The following is a 23999-nucleotide window of genomic DNA, read 5'->3' as shown; positions in this document are numbered from 1 at the left end:
AAGATGAGATGGCTGAACTCAAGACATATATTGACGAGAATTTAGCGAAGAATTTCATACGCCATTCAAAATCTCCAGCAGGAGCTCCAATTCTATTCGTAAAGAAAAAAGATGGATCTTTACAAATGTGTGTTGATTATCGAGGACTCAACAAGATCACAATCAAGAACAGGTATCCATTACCTTTGATATCAGGACTCCTTGACCAGTTGAATCAAGCTAAGATCTATACAAAAATAGATCTAAGAAGAGCATATAATCTAGTACGGATCAAAGAAGGAGATGAATGGAAGACTGCGTTTCGAACCAGGTATGGACATTTCGAATATAATGTCATGCCCTTTGGACTCACGAATGCACCAGCTGCTTTTCAACATCTCATGAATGATGTATTTCGTGAATTCTTAGACAATTTTGTCGTCTGCTACCTAGACGATATCCTGATCTATTCTAAGAATGTTGAAGAACATGAAATACATGTTCGTCAAGTATTACAAAAACTTAGAGATGCAGGATTGTATGCCAAGATGGAAAAGTGTGTATTTCACACTACTCAAGTTGACTTTTTAGGATACATCATTTCAAATGATGGTCTCATGATGGATTCTAAGAAAGTCCAAACAATCATGGATTGGAAGATTCCAAGGACAGTAAGAGATGTCCAATGTTTCTTGGGATTTACCAATTACTATCGGATCTTCATCAAAGATTTCTCACGAGTTGCAGCTCCACTTACACGCTTGACTAGTAAAGATAAATTCCAATGGAATCAAGAAGCGGAAGCAGCATTTGAAGCCTTGAAGACATCGTTTGTCTCTGCACCAATCTTATATCGTGTTGACTTTTCCAAGGCATTTTTTATGGAAACAAATGCATCAGATTTTGCCTTGGGTGCAGTTTTATCACAAATGGGAACAGATGACAAACTTCATCTGATAGCTTTTCATTCAAGAAAATTCTCAGCAGTCGAGATCAATTATGAGATCCACGATAAAGAACTTCTTGCAATCGTGGATTCCTTTCAAGAATGGCGTCATTATCTAGAAGGCGCTTCTAGTCCAGTCACTGTGTATACAGATCACAAGAACTTCGAGTATTTCATGTCAACACGCGTGTTGAATCGTCGTCAAGCTCGTTGGAGTATGTCTTTGTCAAGATTCGAGTTCATTATCACTTATCGGCCAGGAAAACAACAAGGTTTGTCTGATGCCCTATCTAGACGTTCTTATTTTGCACCAAAAGAAGGAGATGCAGCTTTTGAGCAACAAAGAACGGTCCTCTTGAAACCGGAGCAAATTCATCTCCGAGCAGTGAAATCAACATTGACTGTTGATTCAACTTTTCTCAAGCAAATCCAGTCCAGTATGTCCTCAGACCCTCTTGTTTATGATATCGAGAATAATTCTTCCAAGTCTCATGATCCTTCTAAGTTTGAATTCAAGAATAATCTATTATATTTTGAAGGACGCCTATATGTTCCAGAAGGAGAAGCACGTTTATGTGTTCTTCAAGCACGTCATGACTTTCCAACAGCAGGGCACTTTGGATATAATAAGACTTTGGAACTCATATTAAGAGATTTTTGGTGGCCACAAATGTGGAAGTCAGTCAAAGACTTTGTACAATCATGTGATATTTGTTCAAGATCAAAAATTCCTCGTCATCGACCTTACGGACTTCTTCAGCCATTACCTATACCAGAACAACCATGGTCTTCTGTTTCTATGGATTTCATCACAAATCTTCCAAGCTCAAGATCTTATGATTCTATATTTGTGATAGTAGATCGTTTCACCAAGATGGCACATTTTGTGCCATATACAAAATCTATCACAGGTGAAGAAACAGCTAAGCTTTTCATTGATAATATCTATCGCTATCATGGATTACCTAAAGATATCATATCAGATAGGGGAACTCAATTTGTGTCAAGATTTTGGAGGACCCTTTTCAAGATTTTAAAAGTGGACATAAAACTATCTTCGACTTTCCATCCTCAAACTGATGGACAAACAGAGCGCGTAAACCAAGTCTTGGAGCAATATTTAAGGTGTACTATCAACTATCAATAAGATGATTGGACAACCCTTCTGCCATTGGCAGAGTTTGCTTATAATAATACGGTACATTCTTCCACGCAATAAACACCTTTCTTTGCCAATTATGGCTATCATCCACGACTCGATACTTTTGATTTTTCAAAAGTTGATAATCCTGCAGCAGAAGATATGGCAAATCGGTTGTCAGAGTTACATGCAATAATGAAGATGCAATTGAAGGAAGCTCAAGAACGACAAAAGATAAACACAGATCTATATCGTAAGGAGCAACCACAAGTCAACGTGGGTGATAAGGTATGGCTACTTCATCGCAATATCAAGACTACTCGACCTTGTGATAAGTTGGACTATCGTAGGCTTGGCCCCTTTTCTGTTTCTGAATAGATCAACCCAGTTGCATATCGGTTACATCTACCGGAGTCAATGAAGATCCATCCTGTATTCCACGTGTCTCTTCTTGAACCATATAAGACAGTGGATATACAAGGAAGAAGACAAATGCCACCGCCTCCTATAGAAGTAGATAATAATGAAGAATTTGAGGTGGAAGAGATATTAGACTCAAGGCGGCGCCAAAATAAGCTGGAATATCTTGTTCATTGGCGAGGATTTGATATTAGTGAACGCACATGGGAGCCATCCAGGAATCTAGCAAATGCATCAGCTAAAGTTCAAGTTTTTCATCAACGACATCCATCAAAACCAAGATGAAAATCTCTCTTATAAAAGAGACAAGATTGAGGCAAGATAACATTCAATTTCCTATCCTTGTTTGTAACTTCTTTGCATTTGTGACACTAATTAGATGGAGAGCCAACAACCAGCAGATTCAACTCAAGAACCTTCATTTGCTGACCTGCCGAACGAGACATTACGATTGTCACAATCTTCAAGACGATGCAATCGAGATGCAGATCTTCAAGAACGACATGTTCTTCCTCGAATAGATGGTGAGATACAACGCGTTTGGTATCACGATTTGGGAAGGAACTCTCAATGTTTGGTGATTTTACTAGAGGTAGGAACAACTCCTGATGGTATTCCGAATATTCTATTCGAAGGAAGTTACAAAGGCCTCAACAATGATCAAATAACTGGGTGGTCTTCCCGCCCTGGTATGGGACACTACCAATGGTTGAGAGGCCCTATCAATCATCTTCAAAGAAAACAGAGATCAGAGTATGTGGCGAATACAATTCGTCGCTTCATAGATTTCCTCAACATATGATGACCGCTCCTCGTGGAACTCGTCTCTAGAAAAGGGGGTAATGTCACGGCCATAATCATGTAAGCTAATAATTACATATAGAAATAGGTAGAAGTAAGTAAAAGTAGATAAAAGTAAGTTAATTCTATAATATTTAATATAGAAGCTTCCTAGAAACTTCCTAGACGCTGCTTTGACTTCATAGGTGTCTTTAATTGACTTTTTGGATTAGAAACGTGGTCAACAAGTTGGCCATGTGCCACACATGTTGTTAGTTTGAAGATCAAGCTAACTATGTGGCCCACACGTAGAAAAACTTGCCTTGTAAGTCAAGGCATGTGTCCTACAAAGTCAACACATATTGGAGGTCCTATAGAACGTCGCCACGTAGCCCCTAGTTAGATAGTATATATAGAGACAAGAGTGAAGGCTTCTTCACTCTTGTCAACTCCTTTCTTGCTTCTAGTCTAGTTTCAAGGGTCTCTAGTTTTCTTGTCTTTTGGCAATAGCCATTCTAGTTTCTCTTTTCAATATACATACTTATTATTCATATTTTGTTACTTTTCTTTGAGTGAAGGCTTACTTGTCTGAACTTTTTTTTCATCGAGTTCTTGTCCTTGACATATTCTAAAATAATATCTTCTATAATGTAATATTTTCTTTTCTCTTTTATTCATTAGCTGAGTTATGTCATGATACCATGCCCTTGGTCTTGACGTCAATGAGATAAGACTTGGCTTCTTTCTTATGCAATCCATTTAATCTTCCTACAAAGTCTTCTCCAAGCTTTTTCATACTTCTTCTTCTAAAATTGAGTTCCAAAGGTTCTTCCATATTAGTGAATCTAACTCTACTTTCTTTGAAGAAGATAACTCTATTTTTGAAGTCCTCATTATAATCAAAGAAATCATTTTTTTTATCTTCAAAACTATCACAATATATGTACTTCTTAATAAATCTCTTTGATCATTCCTCTATATGCAAAGAAACGTTTTTTTGGCTCTTCTTAAACTTTTTCATTTCTACTCATAATTCTTTCATACCTTTAATCAATTCTTCAAGAGTGTCATTGAAAAGAGTCTTATATGTCTCTTGGATTAGAATAGATGTCATCAAACTTGATGGAGTATTTGGCATCATAGGTGATAGAGTTTCACACCTTAAATTCTTTCTTCTTGCCTTCACCTGCTATTGCTTGGTCACCAATAGCTTTATTATCAAATTACGTGTATTCTTGCTTGAAAATGTATTAAGCACCTAGTTTTAGAAGGTAAGTAGAAATGCAACAAAAATCCTATCAAGACTAATAAATCTTTAATAAAATTTAAATACATCTTAATAATCTTAATTAAATTTAAATCAATCTAAAATAAATTTAAAAGAAGTTACAAAAAAAATACAAAGATGTTCTAAATTAATCTTAAAGAAAAATTAAAAATTAAAATCTTAAATAATTCTTAAATAAATCCTTAAAAAATCTTAATTTAATCCTAACTAAAATCCTAATGAATTTTAATTAAATCATATATAAAATATTAATTAAAATTTTAATTAAAATTCTAATGGATCTTAATTAAACTTTAAAAAAAAAACCTAATGAGATCTTAATGAAATCCTAAATCTTAAATCAACTCGAATGAATCCTAATAAAATCCTAAAAAAATCATAGATAAAATTTAGACAGATCCTAATCAAACTCTAATTAAATACTAATTAAATATTAACTAAATCCTAATTAAATCCTAGTCAAATCCAAATAAAATCTTAAATTCTAATTAAATCTTAGACTCTAAATCAATCCTAATCAATCTTTAATCAAATCCTAAATCTTAAACAAAATTCTTAATAATCTTATAGCATATCAAAAATTTAATAATAATTGATTGAACTGTTGATTTTGATTCAAAATTTTTATACCTTGAAATAAATAATTCAACCATAAGTACAAAAAAAGTAAAGAAGATTGTACATACCAAATAGATGATAAATCCTAAAATTTGCTAGGATATTCACTGGCCTCCTTCTCTAATCTTGATGCCCATCTTCCTAAGCCAAAATTTCTTAATTCTACCAATAATTATCTCTCAAAATTCACATATAAATTGAAAATAAAGTCTAATATCTATACACATAAATTTTACGTCAATCCAATTTGCAAATTGCTATAGATCTTAGAAATCCTTACTCACCATCAAAACTGTATTTTTAAAAGTCTAACCTACTTGAACTTTAATATCTTTTAATTTAATTATTTGATCATACTCAAATTCATAGCATGTAATAGGAGCAACTATAATTACAAAGCGACAAATATTTATTTATAAATCTAATACCAAACTCACAAATTTCTTTCAAATATAAACCTTTTTTTATTTTATAAAATCATATTTTTTAAAGACAATCCTAACTTTGCAAAGATTTTACAAAGTCATTTCAAACTCAAATTGCCCAAAATCAACATTTAAAAAAACCTTATAAAGTCTTTTTTCAAATTTCATTCTTTAATTTATAAAATAATCCTTCAATTATTGTAAGTGTATGGTTTTATTCTTTGAAATTGGATTTCAATCTAGATTGACAATTAATCCTCTCTAGATATCAGTTTTTAATAATATGAAGTAAGTTTTATTTTAACCTATTATTAGTTCTTTTTAAAATATATCTATATCAATTTTTTATCTCATTTACTTTGATTTGGCTCATTTATACCTCTACAAAGTAAATAAAAGTTTTTTTTATAAAATAAAATATTAAGACTAAACTTTTTACTACCTTTTTATAATTTATCATTATTTTTTTATCACATCTTTTTATTAGACTCTTCTATAATAACATCAATTTTTTTTCATCATATAGTTGTAATACTACATGACATCTATTTCCTCTAAACATGTGAATCCTCTAATATACACCAAATAATTCAAATCTTCTTTGATTCATATTATATTCTCTTTCTTTTCATTCAATTTTTCTTTATTATTTTTATTATTCAAATCAAAGTCATTTTTTGTCTTAAGAGATTTATTTCGTTAACAAGGTCTTTTATGTTTATTTCTATCTATCTTTGTTTGAATATCTTTACTTGCTTCTTTGCAACTAGTATTTTTAACTTTGTTCCATCTATCTCTTGTAATGAATAAGTTATATCATTGTGAATAGCTGTTATCATATATGATTCAAACTATTATTAAAAAAAAAATCTTAAAGTGTTATGTTGATTTTCCAAGCTATTATCATAGACAAAAATCCAATCATCTTCTTCAATTGCTTTAGATCTTAATCAATGTTGCTTATAAAAGCATACCTTACTTTTTAATATTATCTTTTTAAACCTTTTTAATGTTATTTATACATATACTAGTCTTTGCTCAAGTTATTGACTTCTAATAGCTAAAAGTTCTTCTCTTATTAATTCATCTTTTCGTCGTAGCACACTCCAAGTAAGTACTTTTTCTTCAATTGGCAAAATAGATTTTTGACTTGTCGTGAACTTAATAGGTATATATCCTATTACTAAACTATGAGTTGTTTGATTAGTCCACAATGCAAATGGCAAAAATCAAGGCCATTTTCTAATCTTTCTATTATAAGCTTTAATTAATGCTTTTACAATTAGTAGATGATCATGTTTACTTTTTGTATTTCCTTTAGAATTACAAGAAATAGTCAATAATAACTTAATTCTATATTTTTCAAGGAATTCTTGAGCTTCTTGTACATTTAATTCTTCATGATTTTTAATAATTTTTCCTACATATCTATAGCAATAAATAACATCTTTAAGAAAAACCTTCAAATTTCTTCTATTAACTTTATTTTCAATGCTCTATTTTCTACTTAATTTGATAAATCTTCATGAAATAAGACCAAATATCTCATTTTTTATAATTCAATTGATATAATAATCAAAAAAATCCATTTGAAATGAATAGCCAAAGAATATATTGGATGTAAATCACCTCAATTTTATATATTAGAATATACTTAATAAGTTTCATATGATTCTACAAATAAAAGCATATCTCAATATATATTATTCTACCAATATTGTTCTTTAATTTTAGCAAAAGTAGTTCAAATTTTCTTATGTCTTGCTTATATACTATCATGAAATTCTTTTAATAATTTTTGTTGTTCTTCTTTATTGCCAATCACTCATTATGGCATTCCAATATCTTTCTTTGGTCTCTTCCACTAAAACCCTTCTTGAAGCAAAAATCCATATATTTTTTTTTCTTATTTATTTAAATTTTTTCATAAATCAATTTTCATGTTTGATCAAGGTATTCAAATAATAATTAATATCCAATAATTTTCCTTCATAAAGACCTTCAAAAAATAACTTGTATTCTTTATTAAGATTTGATATTAAATAGAATTTTGATCCTATATTATTAATGTCTTCAACCATATCATTTTCTCTTTTATATCTTACTTAAAATAATATATTTGCTACCAAATTATCCTTTCCAATAATATGCCTAAATTTTGGATTTAATAATTTGATATAAGAAATCCATCTTAACATTGTAATATCTAATATTGAACAATTAGTAATCAATCTAAGCCATGGCAAGCAATCTATTTCAATTATTACTACTACACCAATCAAATAATCTTTTTTAGCTTTCATAGCCAAAACAACCTCCTATAGTTTTTTTTTTACTTACAATATGTACATTGTTAAGTACTTAAAACTTTAATTTTAAATTTATTTCTAAATTTCTTTCTATTTGAATCATTTTGATCCATAGCCCATCTAATAATAATAGGATAAGTATCTAAAATAAGTATTACTTATCTATTACATTCATAATAAATTATTCTTAAAATTAGAGGCATTAATAATAAAACCTTTAATTTTTGTATTATTTAATTTTTTTATTTATATCAATAATTCTTATATTTTTTTAATATAATATAGCTAATAAATGAAAGAAAGAAGAAAAAATCATATTATAAAATATCTAATTTTCAAATATTGTAGCAAATTATCTTAAAAATATAAAAAATATTAGAAAAGTTTATAAAATTAAAAGGTGCTAATGCTACCAATTTGTAAAAGAGGCTTCTATTTTCTTTGTAGGACCATAATTAAGGAAATATAAAGTGGATTAAAAAATTAAATGATATAAGCATGTATAGGAAGGAATAAAGAGTAGATTTTAGTAAAATTTACATCAAAAAATCAAGAATTGACATCTAAAGAGGACCAATTGTGAATCTATGTCAAAATTAGACCTTGAGGTACAAAACTGTATACCTATAGTGGCATTGGATTTTTTAGTACATTAGAGGGCAAGATATAAGAACAAACTTAAGAAAAGATTTTTTGACATTGGTTTTATATCGATTGAATCAATATTAAATTTTTGAAGAATTTTTAAAGTCAATAATATTCTTGATTGGCTAAGATTTTGAAAAATAAAAATATGTTTACAAATTTGAAGATTTCTTAAAATTTTAATCCTAATAAAATTCTAAATCAAATCTTAAATCGAATCCTAATCAAATCCATGATCTTAAACAAATTCTTAACAAATCGTATAGTAAAATAGAATTTCAATAACTAATGATCAAACTATTGATATCAATTCAAAATTTTCATATTTTTTAATTTCTTAGTTAGAAATAAGTACAAAAAAGATGAAATCAGTTGCACTTACTAATTGAGAGAAATACAAGATAATCCAAGAATTAAATAAGATTTTAATTAAGATTAAATTAATTTTTTATTTTTAGTATTTTTTTAGGATTCTTTATATTTCTTTTGTAATTTTTTTAAAATTTATTTTGATAGATTAAAGTTTGATTAGATTATCAAAGATTCGTTAAAGTTTATTCAAGGCTTTATTAAACTTCTTAGAATTTGTTACATTATTACTTAACTTCCATAACTACAAGCTCAATACATTCTCAAATAAGAATATATATAATATAACAACACAATAATTCATACAATGAATTCGTTATATAAGCATAATGAAGAATTTATATACAATAAAATGCACAAGCTCCTAAAATCCTACATATGTCTATTAAAGAGTCACATATATCTTTCATCCTTTTAATTGCATCAACTTTGTTTGGATCCAATTTTCTTCTATAAAATCTATAAAAATTTCTAATTATGATAACTTCTTATACTCCATATATAGATTTTCTTTCTAAAAATATAAAATAAACTTCTTCAAGTTGAAATAAAATTATTTCACAATCTTATATATGATCAACAACATACTTACAACATCCCCTCTTATCTAAAGTCTCATTTTTTTTCTTTATTATATTTTTTTTTCTTTATTACATATTTTAATAGGAATATCATCTAAAAAAGGCATAGTATTTTTAAGAATGAAGTCCCTTAATACCTTTTTTATCCCATTTATCATATATTCAATTGAGTTTGTCGTACTTTATAGAAAAGTATACATTTTAAGCAATCTAAGTGGCATTTTTATCGTTATTAGATTTCTACTCATATGTGCAAGTTGAAATTGATTATAGTTCAAATATAAATTATTTATTTAATAAATTATCCTTCTTGCAAATGCTTTAGCAAACTCATCTACAAAAGGTCCTATACTTGTATTTTTAATAGTTACTGTATTGATTGGGTATATATCTAAAATTAAATATAACAATGTATTTTTCTTAGGCATTGTAAATCAACAACTAGAATATAAAGCAAAAAGAAAAGCTCCAAAATCTTTATTTTCATCCTTTCTTTGAATGATTCTACCAATTTAGATAAGTGTGCTATTAGCATAGAAATCAGCTTTAAGTTACAAGATACATATGGTATTGTGAAGATAACCATAAAAGCAATAATATTAGGATCCATATATCCTATCTCATGAGATCCAAAGGCAAGTGATTTATCACATTTTGAAAGCATTTCTTTAAAATATTCAATTTCTGCTAGTAACAAAGAACCATCACATCCAATCTTTAATTCTTCAAAAGTTTCTTTTATAAATTGATATCCAATATTCTTTAGATTTCTTAAATTTTTTTAATTTGATGTTTTTTTTTTATTCTATAGAATCTTTTGATAAAGGTCTAGCAATAGGTTTTACTTTCTTATTTATTATTTTATATTTTATCTTGATAACAAATTTTGGTGCTTAAAAAGATTCAAGTATTGAATAAATCTTCCTTAAATGAATTTCTACAATCTTATTATCATCTCTTAATCCAATAGATGTAATTAATTCTAAAGAATCTTCTAATCTATTTTCTTTAAAAATACCTAAAATCTTCTAATCATCTTCTAATGTCTTTAACCTACATAATTATTTTTTAATATACATATATATTAAAATCCTCTAATCATCTTCTAATGTCTTTAACCTACATAATTATTTTTTAATATATATATATAGTTTTTAAATCCTCAACTTTTTTATATATAATACTTATGTTTTCAAAAATGCTAATAAAACTTGCATCAAAGACATCTATATCTTACAAGAGTACTTTTCTTTTTGTACCTCCATAATTTTGCTTTACAATGGTATTTCTCTAAAAACTTTAAATTCTTCAACAACTCTTAGCAATAGCTTCTTCCTCAATCTATGACGACTTTGTTCATGATTACGAGGCATAGTTAGAAATTGTACCACTTTTCTTCCATCTTCACTACATATCTATGCATAGGTTGAACCATCATCAAGTACTTTTTTTTTCATCTGTATTGCCATAATATGTGATTGTCTTGAAATCATTGGATAAGATATTATATCTTGAACAAAGAAATGTTGCTTTGGTGCAACATCTCCAATTGAGATTTTAACATTTGAAATTTTTTATATAATTCACCTTGTGTGTTATTAGCTGCTTGTATTGCCCATTTATGCTCCATATCAATTTACCACCTACGATTTTTATAAAGATTTTTAGGCATAAGATTTATCTTGGAATCATGGTTAATTAAAGCAATAACTAATTCTTCTATATCTTCTACCTTCACTAGTACTTCTATGGTTGCTTTTGCTTAATATTTTTGAATATAATGGTTTGAAGCTTCTATTTTCTTGTCATTATAATCTTCAAAGCGCAATCATTAATTATAACCATTTCTTTCACTTGGTGATTTTTTGTAACAATTATCAACCTCTTCTTCATCCTTGTATATCTTTGCATCAATTGCATGATTCATTTCAGCTTCACTTATTAATTATTTCTTTTTTTTAATGCTCTCAAAAATAACATCATAAAATTCCTTCTTTACAACTCTTATATTCTCTTTCAATATGAATACCATTTTAACATTTAATATATGTTCTTCCAATACCTTTTTTAAATTTGTTGCTCCTTCAATCTTAAAGAATAGTTTATAAGCTATTGATTTACTTTTATCTTTTTTTTTCTTTGTTTTTTCTTCTAATATTGTTGAAATATTCTTGGTAGATAAATTTTGTGAAACTGCCTCATAAGCCTTGTTTCTTTAAGTTTGCCTCTTAAAAGATTTTTTTTTTCTTATATCATCAAAATTTTCTTGTCTCTTTTCTTTTATCAAGGCTTCATATTAGCTTTTAGCAATATATGCATGAATTGAAAGAACTTCTATAAGATCTTTTCAACCTATTGCACCACATATTGTTGTAATAATTCTTAATAATACTTCTTAAGGCGTTTTTTTTTTTTTGTATTATAGAAATAGAAAAAATATAAAATCTATTTGTCTCTATAATTCTATTAAGTCATCATCTATTCTAGTACCATAACTTGTATTTTTTCATGTTGCTACTCCATATGCTAGTAAATAATCTTGAATCAATTCTCTCATATTTTCCTTTTTAAAATTGGTTTAAAGAATGTCCTCTATATTTTTTAATGCCGCCTTTCTATCTTTTCAAAAAATAACTCCCTATTGTACCATATCATTAATTTCATTACAATCCTTCTTAGTATAAAAAACGTCGTTACACCAAATGCTTCTTTTTATATATCTTTGTATAAAAATAACTTTCAAATTATTTGTAGAATTATTTTCTTTGAGTCTTATCAATTTGATTTGAAGATCTTACATAACACATATAATCACTTCAACTTCCATATTCTCTTTCTTTCTTGTAGATGCTAGAGATTGAATAATAAGCATAATTGATTGTGTTGTATGCACTTTTATTAAACTTAGAATATTAATCCTATTCTTCCTTCTTTTTTTATTTTATAAGCAAATCCATAGCATTTTTAATATTTTTCCACTTTATTGTCAATCCTTCATTTTCTTCTTTGTCTTTAAGAAGCAACTGCAATTTTTCTTATAATTCTTTGTCAACAACTTGAAGAAATAATTCAACCTTGTTTGGATCCAATGTTAAATTTTCCACTTTTGATAATTGAAAATATTACTTTTCAAACTTCTTTAATAGCTCTATTTCTTATAAATTCTTATAAGGTTGCTCAATCCATTTTAGAAATAATCTCTTAATAATACAATTAATGTCTTTTAAGAAATATTTGTCTTTTAATGCATATAAAAATGTCTCCTATGAACTCCCATAATGCTTCATAATTGATATAACATGTTTTCTTATCTTTGATATTATGGCAAGTCTAAAAAGCTGAATCATTATATTCTTAGAAATTTGATATAATTATATTTCCTGCATATAACATCTTAAATACTTTGAAATTTCTCTTCCATCAAATTGGTCAACTTTGTTATTTATTGCTTGCAATGATTTCGTTGCAAAAACTTCCTTGCAATCACTGCTTTGTTGTTGTTCCATACACAATGTAAAAGCTTGAAACATACTTACAATGGTTGGATCCATATACATACCTTATTGGTTAATGAAAACTCTACTAGAAATTCTACTTGAAGCTCTTTCCATACTTCCTTCAAAATTCTTACTCTTGTTTTCTATTGAATAAAAAAAAAACAAAAAAAAAAAAAAACAAAATCCAAGACCTCTCACCTCAAGCTTTTATATTGAATTCACCACTTATGTCATATTATATATATTCTTGTTTGAAAATATACCAAGTATCTAACTATAAAAGATAAGTAGAAATACAACAACAACCTTACCAAGTCTAAAAAATCTTAAATAAACTTTAAATAAACTTTAATGATTCTAATCAAATTTTAATTAATTCAAAATAATTTTAAAAGAAATTACAAAAAAAATGCAAAAAATCTTTAATTAATTTCAAAGAAAAATAACAATAAATCTTAAAAAAACGTCAAATTAATCTTTAAAAAAATAATTATAATCTTAAAGAAATATTAGAAATAAAAAATTTTAAAGAAATAATAAAGAATTTTTTTAAATACTAAAAATAGAAAATTTAAATAATTCTTAAATAAATCATAAATAAATCTTAATAAAAACTTAATTAAAATTTTAATAAAATTTAACCAAATCTTAGTTCATACCTTAATTGAAATCTTAATTGAAATCTTAATGGATCTTAAGCAAATCCTAAGTCAAATCCTAATTAAAGTCCTAATTGAAAGCTTAATTTTAACTTAATTTTTATAAGGAATAAAAAAATTGAATCAAAATCAATAATTCAATCATTATTTATTGAATTTTTAATTTGCTATAGGATTATTAAGAATTTTTTTTGATATTTAGGATTTTATTAAGATTTATTAGGATTGATTTATAATTTAGGATTTGATTAGAATTTAAGATTTTGTTTAAATTTAATTATTATTCAATTAGAGGTACAAAAAAATAGGTACAAAAAAATTGAAGAAGATTGCATATACCAAATAGATTATAAATCCTAAAACCTACTCAAGTGTTAGTCGGTCTCCTTGTCTAGTCTTAACATTGGTCTTTTTAAGCCAAAATATCTTAATTATTTCAATAAATATCTCTCAAAATTCACATATATGTTAGAAATCAAGTCTATTCTCTCTCTCTCTCTCTCTCTCTTGCTATATATATATATATATATATATATATATATATTTCAATTGAACTAACAAATTATTAAAGATCTTAGAAATCTTCACTGACCATCAAAATTCCATTTTTAAGATTCCAACCATCATAAAACTTCAATATCCTTAAATCTAACTATTTGATCATATTAAAATTTATAGCATGCAATAAGAACAACTATGATTACAAAGCTACAAATTTTTACTGATAGATCTAATACCAAACTCACAAATTTCTTCCAAATATAAATCTTTTTTTTTATTATACAAAATCAGATTCACCAAAAACAACCTTCACTTTGAAAAAATCTTACAAAGTTATTACAATCTCAAATTGTCCAAAATCAATGTTTAAAGAAATCTAATGAAGTCTTCTTTGAAATCCGACTCTTTGATTTACAAAAAAACCTTTGAGTTGTCATAAGTGCATGGATTTATTTCTTGAGGTCTAATTTCAATCCAAGCTGACAATCAATCCTCTTCGGATATCAATTTTTGATAATTTGAAGTAAATTTTACTTTAATCTATTATTAAATCTCTTTTAGATATATTAATATCAATTTCTAATTTCATTTAATTTGATTTGGCTCATTTATACCTCTACAAAGTTAATAGAAGTTCTTTCTATAAAAAATAATATTAAGATTCTATTTTTTATTATATTTTTTTAATATATTATTATTTTTCTATTGCATCTTTTTATTAGATTCTTTTATAATAACATCTATTTTTAATTTTTTCTACCATATAGTCATGTTATCACATAATACCACATCCTCCATTCTTTCTTAATCATTAGTTAAACCTTCCTTAATAGAATTGTCAACCAAGAGTATGAAAAGCATATCTTCTAGTGTTGCATCCACTGCTTGCAAGAAGAACTCGATCTTCCTTACACCTAATAAAAATATCTTTGAAAATGAAAGTTGAGAGAATTTTTTCTTAAACTCCTTAAAAAACTTGTTGGAGATCCTAGACCTCTCAAATGTCATAATGTAATACAACTATATAGTAAAAATATAATCAAAAATAAAATTTTAATTAATATTTAATTATCTTGATTTAATAATAATTCAAGATATTTAAACATGGCTTTTATAAAAGCCTCTTATTTTATTTTCTTGTCTTAATAGTTAGAAGGTTAAAGGTTAATTAGTAATTTTATCTTCTAGGCTATAGAGACTCTTTTACTGCCTTAGAAAGACCATAAATTAGTAAAATCAAGTTAAAAGAGATAAATAATTAGCATGGTTGATACTAAAGTTAAGTTGAAGATAGGGTTGGACTAAAAAATCCCTAGGATAGGTTAGATTGATACTTGAAGGTTGGCTATTTATAAGATAGGATCAAAATCAAATCTCTAGGTACTAAAATAATGACCTAGGACAAAATAGAAATCATTTCAAAGATCAAAGATTAAAATTTGAGAGCTAGCTTAGAGCTTCTTTCAAAGACATAAGGCTTATTTTGTAAGATTTTTTTGGACTTAGAAATTATTGTTCAAAGTCAAGGTTTGTATTGGCAACTTGGAATTTATGCAATACAATCAAGGCTAGCACTCTCGGCTAGTTTGTGAAATTGATATCACATCTATAGTTCAAAATTTAATACTACTTGGTAAACTAGGTGTACTAAGTATATGTAAAAATTTGTAAGAATCTAATAGTACAATTGAATGATATGTAGGTTTTGGTACAAGAATGTATGAGAAGTTGGGAGTTTGAGGTTGGATAAGATTTCTATGATATTTAAAGATATTTTAATTGGATCAAGGTGAAATTTGGCATGATGTTAGAGGACTTAAAGATCAAGCTACATATGAATTTTGAGTTGAAGTTAACAATTAGAGAAGGAAAAATCATTGCTAGAACATTTGCATCAACTTTTAAGTTGGCGGCCAAATAACATTAGTGTGGTTTTTAGGAATTTTTTTATGATTTTTAAGTTGGATTAGAAAGAATTCTTATTGAACACATAGAAGACTTGTAGTGGCATTTTTGTGTAAAATTTTGTTCTAAATAGAAGGTTAAATTAAGAGCTATAACTTGCTAAAACTTATTTATTAAGATTAAGGATTAAAAAAAAAAAATCAAAATTGCCTAATTATAAAAGTAATAAGGCAATTGGAATTTATGTATAGTTAAAATTTGTAAGAAGAGTGTTTTTGAATACTTTGTATTGAATTTAAGCACTTTTGAATTAAAATTCAAATTGTATTCTTCTTATAAGGGTGAAACATATAAAGATTCTTACATATATGTAAAACACAATTTCACCTTCCACAATAAAATATCTAGTGCATTTCCAAACAAAACAATATGTAATATAACACTAGTTGTTATTTAGCTTACTCCAAAAATGATCTTTTCGTGACTTTATCAGAATCTTCATCAACAAATTCATCTCTCAACTTATCTTTAAAGTCACTTCAAGTCTTTGAATCATCTCTATACATATCCTTCACCCTCTATTTAATTTCAGAAATGTATGCCAATTCAAAATTAAGATTACAACGAGACTTAAGAATTTAATATATCTATGTCTTTCATACATATGTATAGAGAAACTTAGTGATGTTCCTCCTATTAAACCTCCTATGGTTGTTGATCATACCTTATAATATATTGGTCACCTTTTTCTTACTTGCTTGTACTTTTTATTGTCTCTTAATGAACATATTCAAAGCCAAGAACAAATTATTGGTACTTATTTCTTTAGTGCTACTTGTATCAGCCCTTCTAAAATCACCTATTATCTTCAAATGTCAAAAATCTCTCACTTCTTCCTTTTATTCTTAAATTCCTCTTCATGCTCTAAACTTATACTTTAGCTCTATAATTCCATTTTGCTCCACTTGTACTACCAATTGCTTCAAGGATTCTCTCAAAAAAAACCAAATTTATGTCAAGAGGGCAAGCTTCCTTAAAAGAATATGAAGTCTTTGCAAGTAAGTTGTAACAAATACAATGTTGTCAAATTGAACTTAATCATAAAAATAATAGTCCAAAGGTTGAATACAAATTTTTGATTAATTTCTTTCTTATACTAAGATGTATCTAATTCCTAACTCTAATTCCAAATTCAAACTTTGTTTTCATTAAAATATCTATAATTTATTTATTACTAATTCAATGTAGATAAAGTTTAGCTTATTTAACTTAACTCAAGTTACAAATTTTGAATTATCAAAGTCACTAAAAAATAATTTTAGAAAATGAGAGCCAAACTTAGAAAAAAAAATTGGCTGCTTATTGTAGCTGCTAACTTCAAAACCCTCGTCTATAAATTAGCTTGGATCTCCTTCGTCACAACATTTTTTTTTTGCATGCTAAGACTTATTGAAAAGGTAAAATTAAGATCCATCTTTTTTTAAAATTTAAAACCAAAAAGAAGGAAAAGCACAAAATAACACAAAAAATCTTGAATCAGTCTTAGATCATACAACAACTCAAAAAATTATTTCAATATTGACATATTTTAGGAAGAATGGTATATTATAGATGAATTGTAGTGAATAATGACATGTGGTTTATATAGAAAATAAATTACTCTTTTATAGCCATAAAATGAACCCAAGTTAAAAAGAATCCATTAAATAATAGTGAAGCTATGATCAATCTAATTTAAAATAATATTGATATAATTTTTTGAATGTAGTGTCTAATTTTTGGATTCTTTGAATTACTCAATATTATAACATTCTATCATTATCAAATTTACTATAATAATATTATCACTAATCTAATGATATTATTAATACTTACTAGTAATTATAAAAGCACCATTCTTAATCACAATTCCTAGCATGGACATATTCCATATTATCACATTCTAAGACCTTCTAAAATCTTCTATAAATTTCTAAAATCTTCTAAATACTTGTAGAATCTTCTACAATCTTTTAGAAAGTTCCATAGGCTTCTAAAAGTCTCTTTAGACTTCTAAACGCTTCTTTAGACTTTTGAAAACTTTTATAGAAAGTACCATAAATTTTTGTAACCTTTATTATAGTATAAATAAGAGTCTTTCGAACCACTTTTGCTATCAATCTCATTCTTTGTGTTTAATCTTTATATGTTTCTTTATGAGATTCTTGTGTCCTTGACAATTCCTTGAACAACTATGAAACTCATTCCCCTCTCTCTCTAAGACAACATCACCTCTGCTCTTCTTCATTTCAAAAATCTTATAGCCAAATTGTTTTTGAACTTAGCTATAGTAAAGTTATTATCTCTAGACTAATAAAATAGATCACTTTTAAAAGGAAGAAATTTAAATTAAGCAGACCAAAGAAGCTCACTGTAATAGATAAAAGAAAAATCATTTGCCAAATCAACATTGAGAAGGCTGAAAATGTTGTTGAGGTTGCAAAAAACCTTAAAGATATTATTAATAATCCTTTTTCAACTCAAACCATTTGAAATTTTTTAAAGAAATAGAATATGAAAGCCATGGTGAAAAAAAAAAAAAAACCACTACTATCTACTTGCTATCAAAAATAATACTTGAATTTTGCTTTGAAGTATAAAGAATAGACTATGGAGGATTAGAAGAGGGTTATTTGATCAAATGAAATAAAAAATCAACAGATTTGGTTCATATGGCAAAAAGTGGGTGTAAAAACAAAAGGGTCAATCTTTGATTGACAAAAAGATCCAAGAAATAATTAAACATGGAAATAAAAATATAATAATATGGGATTATATAAAATGGAATGGGATTAGGAAGATGGCAGAGATTGAGGGAAAGATGGATGCCAAGCAATTTGTAGAAATTCTTGAAAAAAAATTACTTCCTAGCATTAAAGAATCTAACATTTCTAAGGAAGAGGTGATTTTTTTAGCAAGATAATGATTCCAAGTATAATTCAAAATTAACGTGGAAGTGGTTTGATCATCATAGGATTAAAGTAAAAAATTGGCTTACCTAATCTTCTAATCTTAATTCCATTAAACATCTTTGGGAGCACCTCAAGTGTTAGCTCAACACCTAGAAGATAAAACCAAAAGGAGTTTGGAAATTATGAAAAAGAATAGTTGTGGAATAAAATAATATTGAAGCAGTTTTGTGCCAAAAGTTAATAAAAAGTATATTTAAGAGATTAAAAGCAATTATTAAGGCCAAAAAAGGTCCTACAAAGTATTAATATATAGTTGGATACCACACTCGAAAAAATATTTCAATATTATTCTAAATTGGATTGGTCATAGCTCTACAATTACTCAATAGATTCATTTCAACTTAAGCTCATTTGGTAGCTGTAAAAGAATACTTTATTTGCTATATAAACCACATGTTATTATTCACTATAATTTATTTGTAATATACCATTCTTTCCAAAATATGTCAATATTAAAATAGTTTTTTGAGTCATTGTACTCTTCTAAAAACTCTAGTGACCTCTCTTTTGGCCCAACTTTTCTTTTTGTATGCTAAGGCTTGTTGAAAAGCTAACAATAAGATCTAACTTTTTTCTAAATTATAATAAAAAAAGATGAAAATTTAGTAAGTAGCATTAAAAATTCCAAACTAATCTTAAAACTTGCCACCTTGAAAACTCTAGCCACTACCGACTCACAAACTCCTACCTAAGCAAAAAGAAAAAAGAATTTTCAATTGATGCCAAAATTCATGTCCTAATTTTCTCCCAATATCTGCCTTGAATCACTATAGAGTTGAATATCTATCTTAAAAGATAATATGTTTAAAGCTTAAATAATTCATTTAAGCCAAAAATCTCCTATTTTAAATTCCATTCAAATTTATAAATATATTAGCATTATATTCTTTTCTTCCTATAAATAAAATTAATTACCTTCTAAATATTTTTGATGCACTTAAATTGAGTGCATCATGACAACATCTAAAATAAAGATGAAAATACAAAGAGTCTTATTTTTTTATCCATATTACTTTAATGAGTTTGGAATAGATAACTGGTAAGGCTCCATCTGGAATAGATATCATCTAATTTAAAGAAGTGCATCTAAAGAAGGATATGAATCCATTGTATTAAGCTTGGTTTGAATTATGGTCATTAAAAATGGAAATAAGTCTTGTATGCTATAAACTAGAGGGGACTCAGTTATAAAAGTTCTTTAGCTTGTTATTTGTTGTCAAAATTTAAGACAAAGTAACCCTTTTGTAGCATAGAAATTCTAACAATTTCTATTGGAAATTCAACTAAATTCATTTGTATCTAATTTCACAACTTTTTTCTATAAGAATGTCTAGTGGAAGCAAATCCTAGCAAGGAAATTCTAGAAAAAGTTTTTGCATCTTTCTAAATAAGTACAAAGATATTTAAAGAAAGATTTGGTACAATTTGGAGCCAAAAGAACAAAATGTAGCAAAGACTACTTTAGAAGAGGATTTCTAAAGCAAGAATTTTATAAATGCAATGATATCTACCATATATGTATCTCTAATTTTTTAATATAGAAAATATTAAATATTATAATAAAATATATGAATAAATAATACTTACAATTTAAAGATTTAAAAATCAAGATAAATTTTTAAGATTTTGTAATACTTGATTATTGTATGGAAGTATGTTCCTATCAATGGTTCTTGCTCCTTTATTGTGTGAGTCCATGCACTTGTGAATGATGGCACCTTCTATGATCTTCTTACCAACGTGCTCATCATTGGGTCCAACATAAGAGACAAGGAGATTGGCATAGGAGAAGCTAACTTTAATCATTACTTCTAATAATTCATAGTTCCAATGGTTAAGTCCTTTCTATCATTAGCAAAAAATTTAAAGCCCTTATAGATTGAATTCCAACTCTTGTAGATTCACTAAAAAACTTATTAACTATCTCTTTGAAATAGGTGTAAAAATAAAATTCTATATAAAGCCAACTTAAAGAAGTTTCTTAATTTCAAATATATATATTTTTTTTAAAGTGAAGCTACTTATGTTTTCTTCTAAATACAAATTATCCTTAAGTATGTATCTTTTATAAAAACTTCATATCTTTAATGTATAAATTTGAAATTTCATTGTAATAATTTGATTTTTATTGAGATGATATTTTTAAATTAAAAAGTAAGAAAAAATATATGTATTATATTATTAATATTTTTTTATTTATTAAATATACTTATATGATACAAAACCAAATAATATTGATTGTATAGTAGCTGATCAAACACAAAAGTTTTGATTTCTTCAATAATAGACTTAAATATTTAAAAATAATTAAGACCAAAAACATATAAAGTAAGAAGATAAATTGAGCATGATATCCAATTTACTAAAACTACAACACTTAACAAGTACCTAACACAAATTCTTCACAAAAATAAGAATGTATTGGCAGTGGCTTTATAGCACAAGTTGATAGTTTTTTCAATGAAAATAAAATTCATGTTAGAAAAACGCTCTAATACTATACAAGATTGAGATAGTTTTGGATTTTCTTCCAATAAAATGTAACCATAAATATGAACAAGATCATAGCGTTGCTAAACTTTTTCAAGTTGCAATTTATGAATATACGCAAGGGAAGAAGCCCAATACATGGTTGGGGACATAGGGAACATGTGAGAACATGTTCACACATGTGGGAACTTCGTCTCTCCCGTCTGGCTAAAACCTTAAATCCTGGCTCAGCTCCCCGGCGAGGTTGCAATTGCTGTGCTCGATCGGTTGCCGTCGTCGACCAGCACGAGCACCTCGAAAATCGATCCGAGAGAAACCAGAGGACGGTGACGAATACCCTGCATTTTGGAACCTTCAGCTGGATTACGTAGCAGGAAGAAAGAATTTGAGGAGCACATCACTAGGATTGTGTGAATTGGTGATCTTGTGTGTGTGCCATGGCGAGGGCACTGTTGTGCTGCTTCAAGCCATCGTCCTTCGTCGTGTCTCAGAGGTACAAACCTTGTTGTTCGCTTCTAGTTTTTATCTTCTGAATTCGGATTGTGAAAGTTCTGAGAATCGTGGTTCAGGAGGCATTGGAATAAGGCTCAGTGGGGTCTTGTTTTCTTTGTGAAGTCCGTGTCGACATTTCTGGTTTTGACAAAGAAATTAATCAGAGGGGAAAACTGGCATAAATTTAATTGCTACAAGTTTTCTTGTTTGATTTTTTACGGGTTTTTTGACGATTGAGTTTTCGCTGTCATTTCTTTTTTCAAACGCGATGAGACGGCAGGAAGTCTCGGTTCAGATATGGTCGCATAATTCAGGATTATTTTCACAATTTTACAGTTCATACACACACACACACAGACACACATATGTATCTATGTATGTATATATATATATATATATATATACATATATGTCTGTATGTGTGTGTGTGTTTGTGTCTGTGTCTTAAAAGTTAAAACTTCCAGTTCGATTATTGCTATACACTGCAAGTAGGACGCATGTTTCTTAGAACTGCTATTTTGAATTACCTCCTATTTTGATGACATGAAGTTGGCAAGGTAGTGATTGAAATTTAACACTCTCTTCATACTGGTGACGTCTAAATACTTTATATGATGATACACAAGATGCATGTTTCAGTTGAAGCTATACTTTAATTAATAACTTTATGTTCAGCTTTCATCGCTTTTGCAATCTCTAGGTTTACACTGTAGCTGGACTTGCACTTACGCATTCACGTGATTTCTAGTTTTTCCCTGAACATTCTGATGATATTCTCATATCCCGATTACGCGCATTGCTATCATGAACTGGCGAAGTGGGGTGAGGAGAATCACAAATGGTAGCGTGGTGATAAAGTAAAGATGCTTCTGATTTGCAGAGGGGAGCATGGAGCTAATTTTTGGAATCAGCGTGCCTCAATATGTGACTGTACACTACAAGTTTCATCCACAGCTTGCTGGAACAGATTGGTGATATCAAATCGTCTTCAAGTGGAAAAGGTGACAGACTTCAAGGTTTCAGGGAGCAGGTCAGTCGCATTTTTCCTAAGTGCAGATAGTTTTGGAATCGACCATGTGAGATAATCCGAGTTAAGACATTCTGGTTCGCTATGGTGGTCCTATTATTATATTAGTTATTACTAGGCATGGCAAGTCTGATAAATTTTCCTTGAACCATTTGCTTCGCTGAATTGTGCATCTTTGGATTTAACTGGACGATAATCTTTACATTGTGATGAAGCCTGTCGATTCTTTATGGTTTGTCTAACACATCTTTGTGGTCAAGCGGTTTCTCATGAATCTAATTGTGGTGGAAATTGGCGGGTGATTCGCCTTATTTAGTTCTACGGTTTGGTAATACCCGAATTACAATGAATGTTCTTCAGGCTCGGGAATATTCATAGGAGATTTGCGCATTCTGGACATGGGTCAACTGCTGACAATCAGATCATGTAAGATCTCCTACTTTTCTTGTATGCTGCCAGTATGCGGGGTGTAGGAGCAGGTGGGTTGAGTAATATTCTAGATAATCAAGTGTTAACAAGTTATTTTAAAAACTACTATTGTTATTATTATTATTATTATTATTATTATTATCCTTTCTAGCGTATTGATTATTGTCGTGAAACCTGGGCTTTTGAAGCGACATAGAAGCAAAGATAAGGGAGGTGGAGACCTACGAGGACGACGAAGAAATCAAGGGCCAGCGTGTGGAGAAAGTCTTCAAGAGCCAATTCGAGCGACTTGCAAAGGCTATGGCTACGAATGATGATGAGTCAGCGGAGCGAATCCTTCAAGAGCTTGCGTTAGACTCGATATTGTCTCACAGTTCTGCAAACAATCGGTCGAGACATTGCTAGATTCGCCATAGCTGGAACTTTCATATAGCTGGTGTATTACTGATGAAAGAACCTCTCTTTCAGTAAAATTTCAGGACTATCT

The 23999-nt window shown here is 28.2% G+C and overlaps 1 protein-coding gene across 2 annotated transcripts; it reads left to right on the top strand.

Moving 5' to 3' along the window:
• Positions 1-21815: 21815 nt before the first annotated feature.
• Positions 21816-23920, top strand: LOC141045710 (uncharacterized). 2 transcript variants are annotated; one of them, XM_073535914.2, is made up of 4 exons: positions 21816-22057; positions 22937-23086; positions 23444-23509; positions 23701-23920. In XM_073535914.2, exons 1-4 carry the CDS (start codon positions 22002-22004, stop codon positions 23915-23917), a joined length of 489 nt encoding a protein of 162 aa, XP_073392015.1. In that variant the 5' UTR covers positions 21816-22001; the 3' UTR covers positions 23918-23920. The 2 variants fall into 2 exon arrangements, with proteins under 2 accessions (XP_073392015.1, XP_090108592.1); XM_090252466.1 differs by having other exon boundaries at positions 22875-23086.
• The last annotated feature ends 79 nt before the right edge of the window (positions 23921-23999 follow it).

Source organism: Physcomitrium patens, chromosome 8, assembly GCF_059467195.1.
Source record: "Physcomitrium patens ecotype Gransden chromosome 8, ASM5946719v1, whole genome shotgun sequence".
NCBI lineage: Eukaryota > Viridiplantae > Streptophyta > Bryopsida > Funariales > Funariaceae > Physcomitrium > Physcomitrium patens.
Note: the sequence above shows the minus strand (reverse complement) of the source record. Positions and strands in the feature narration are given on the sequence as shown.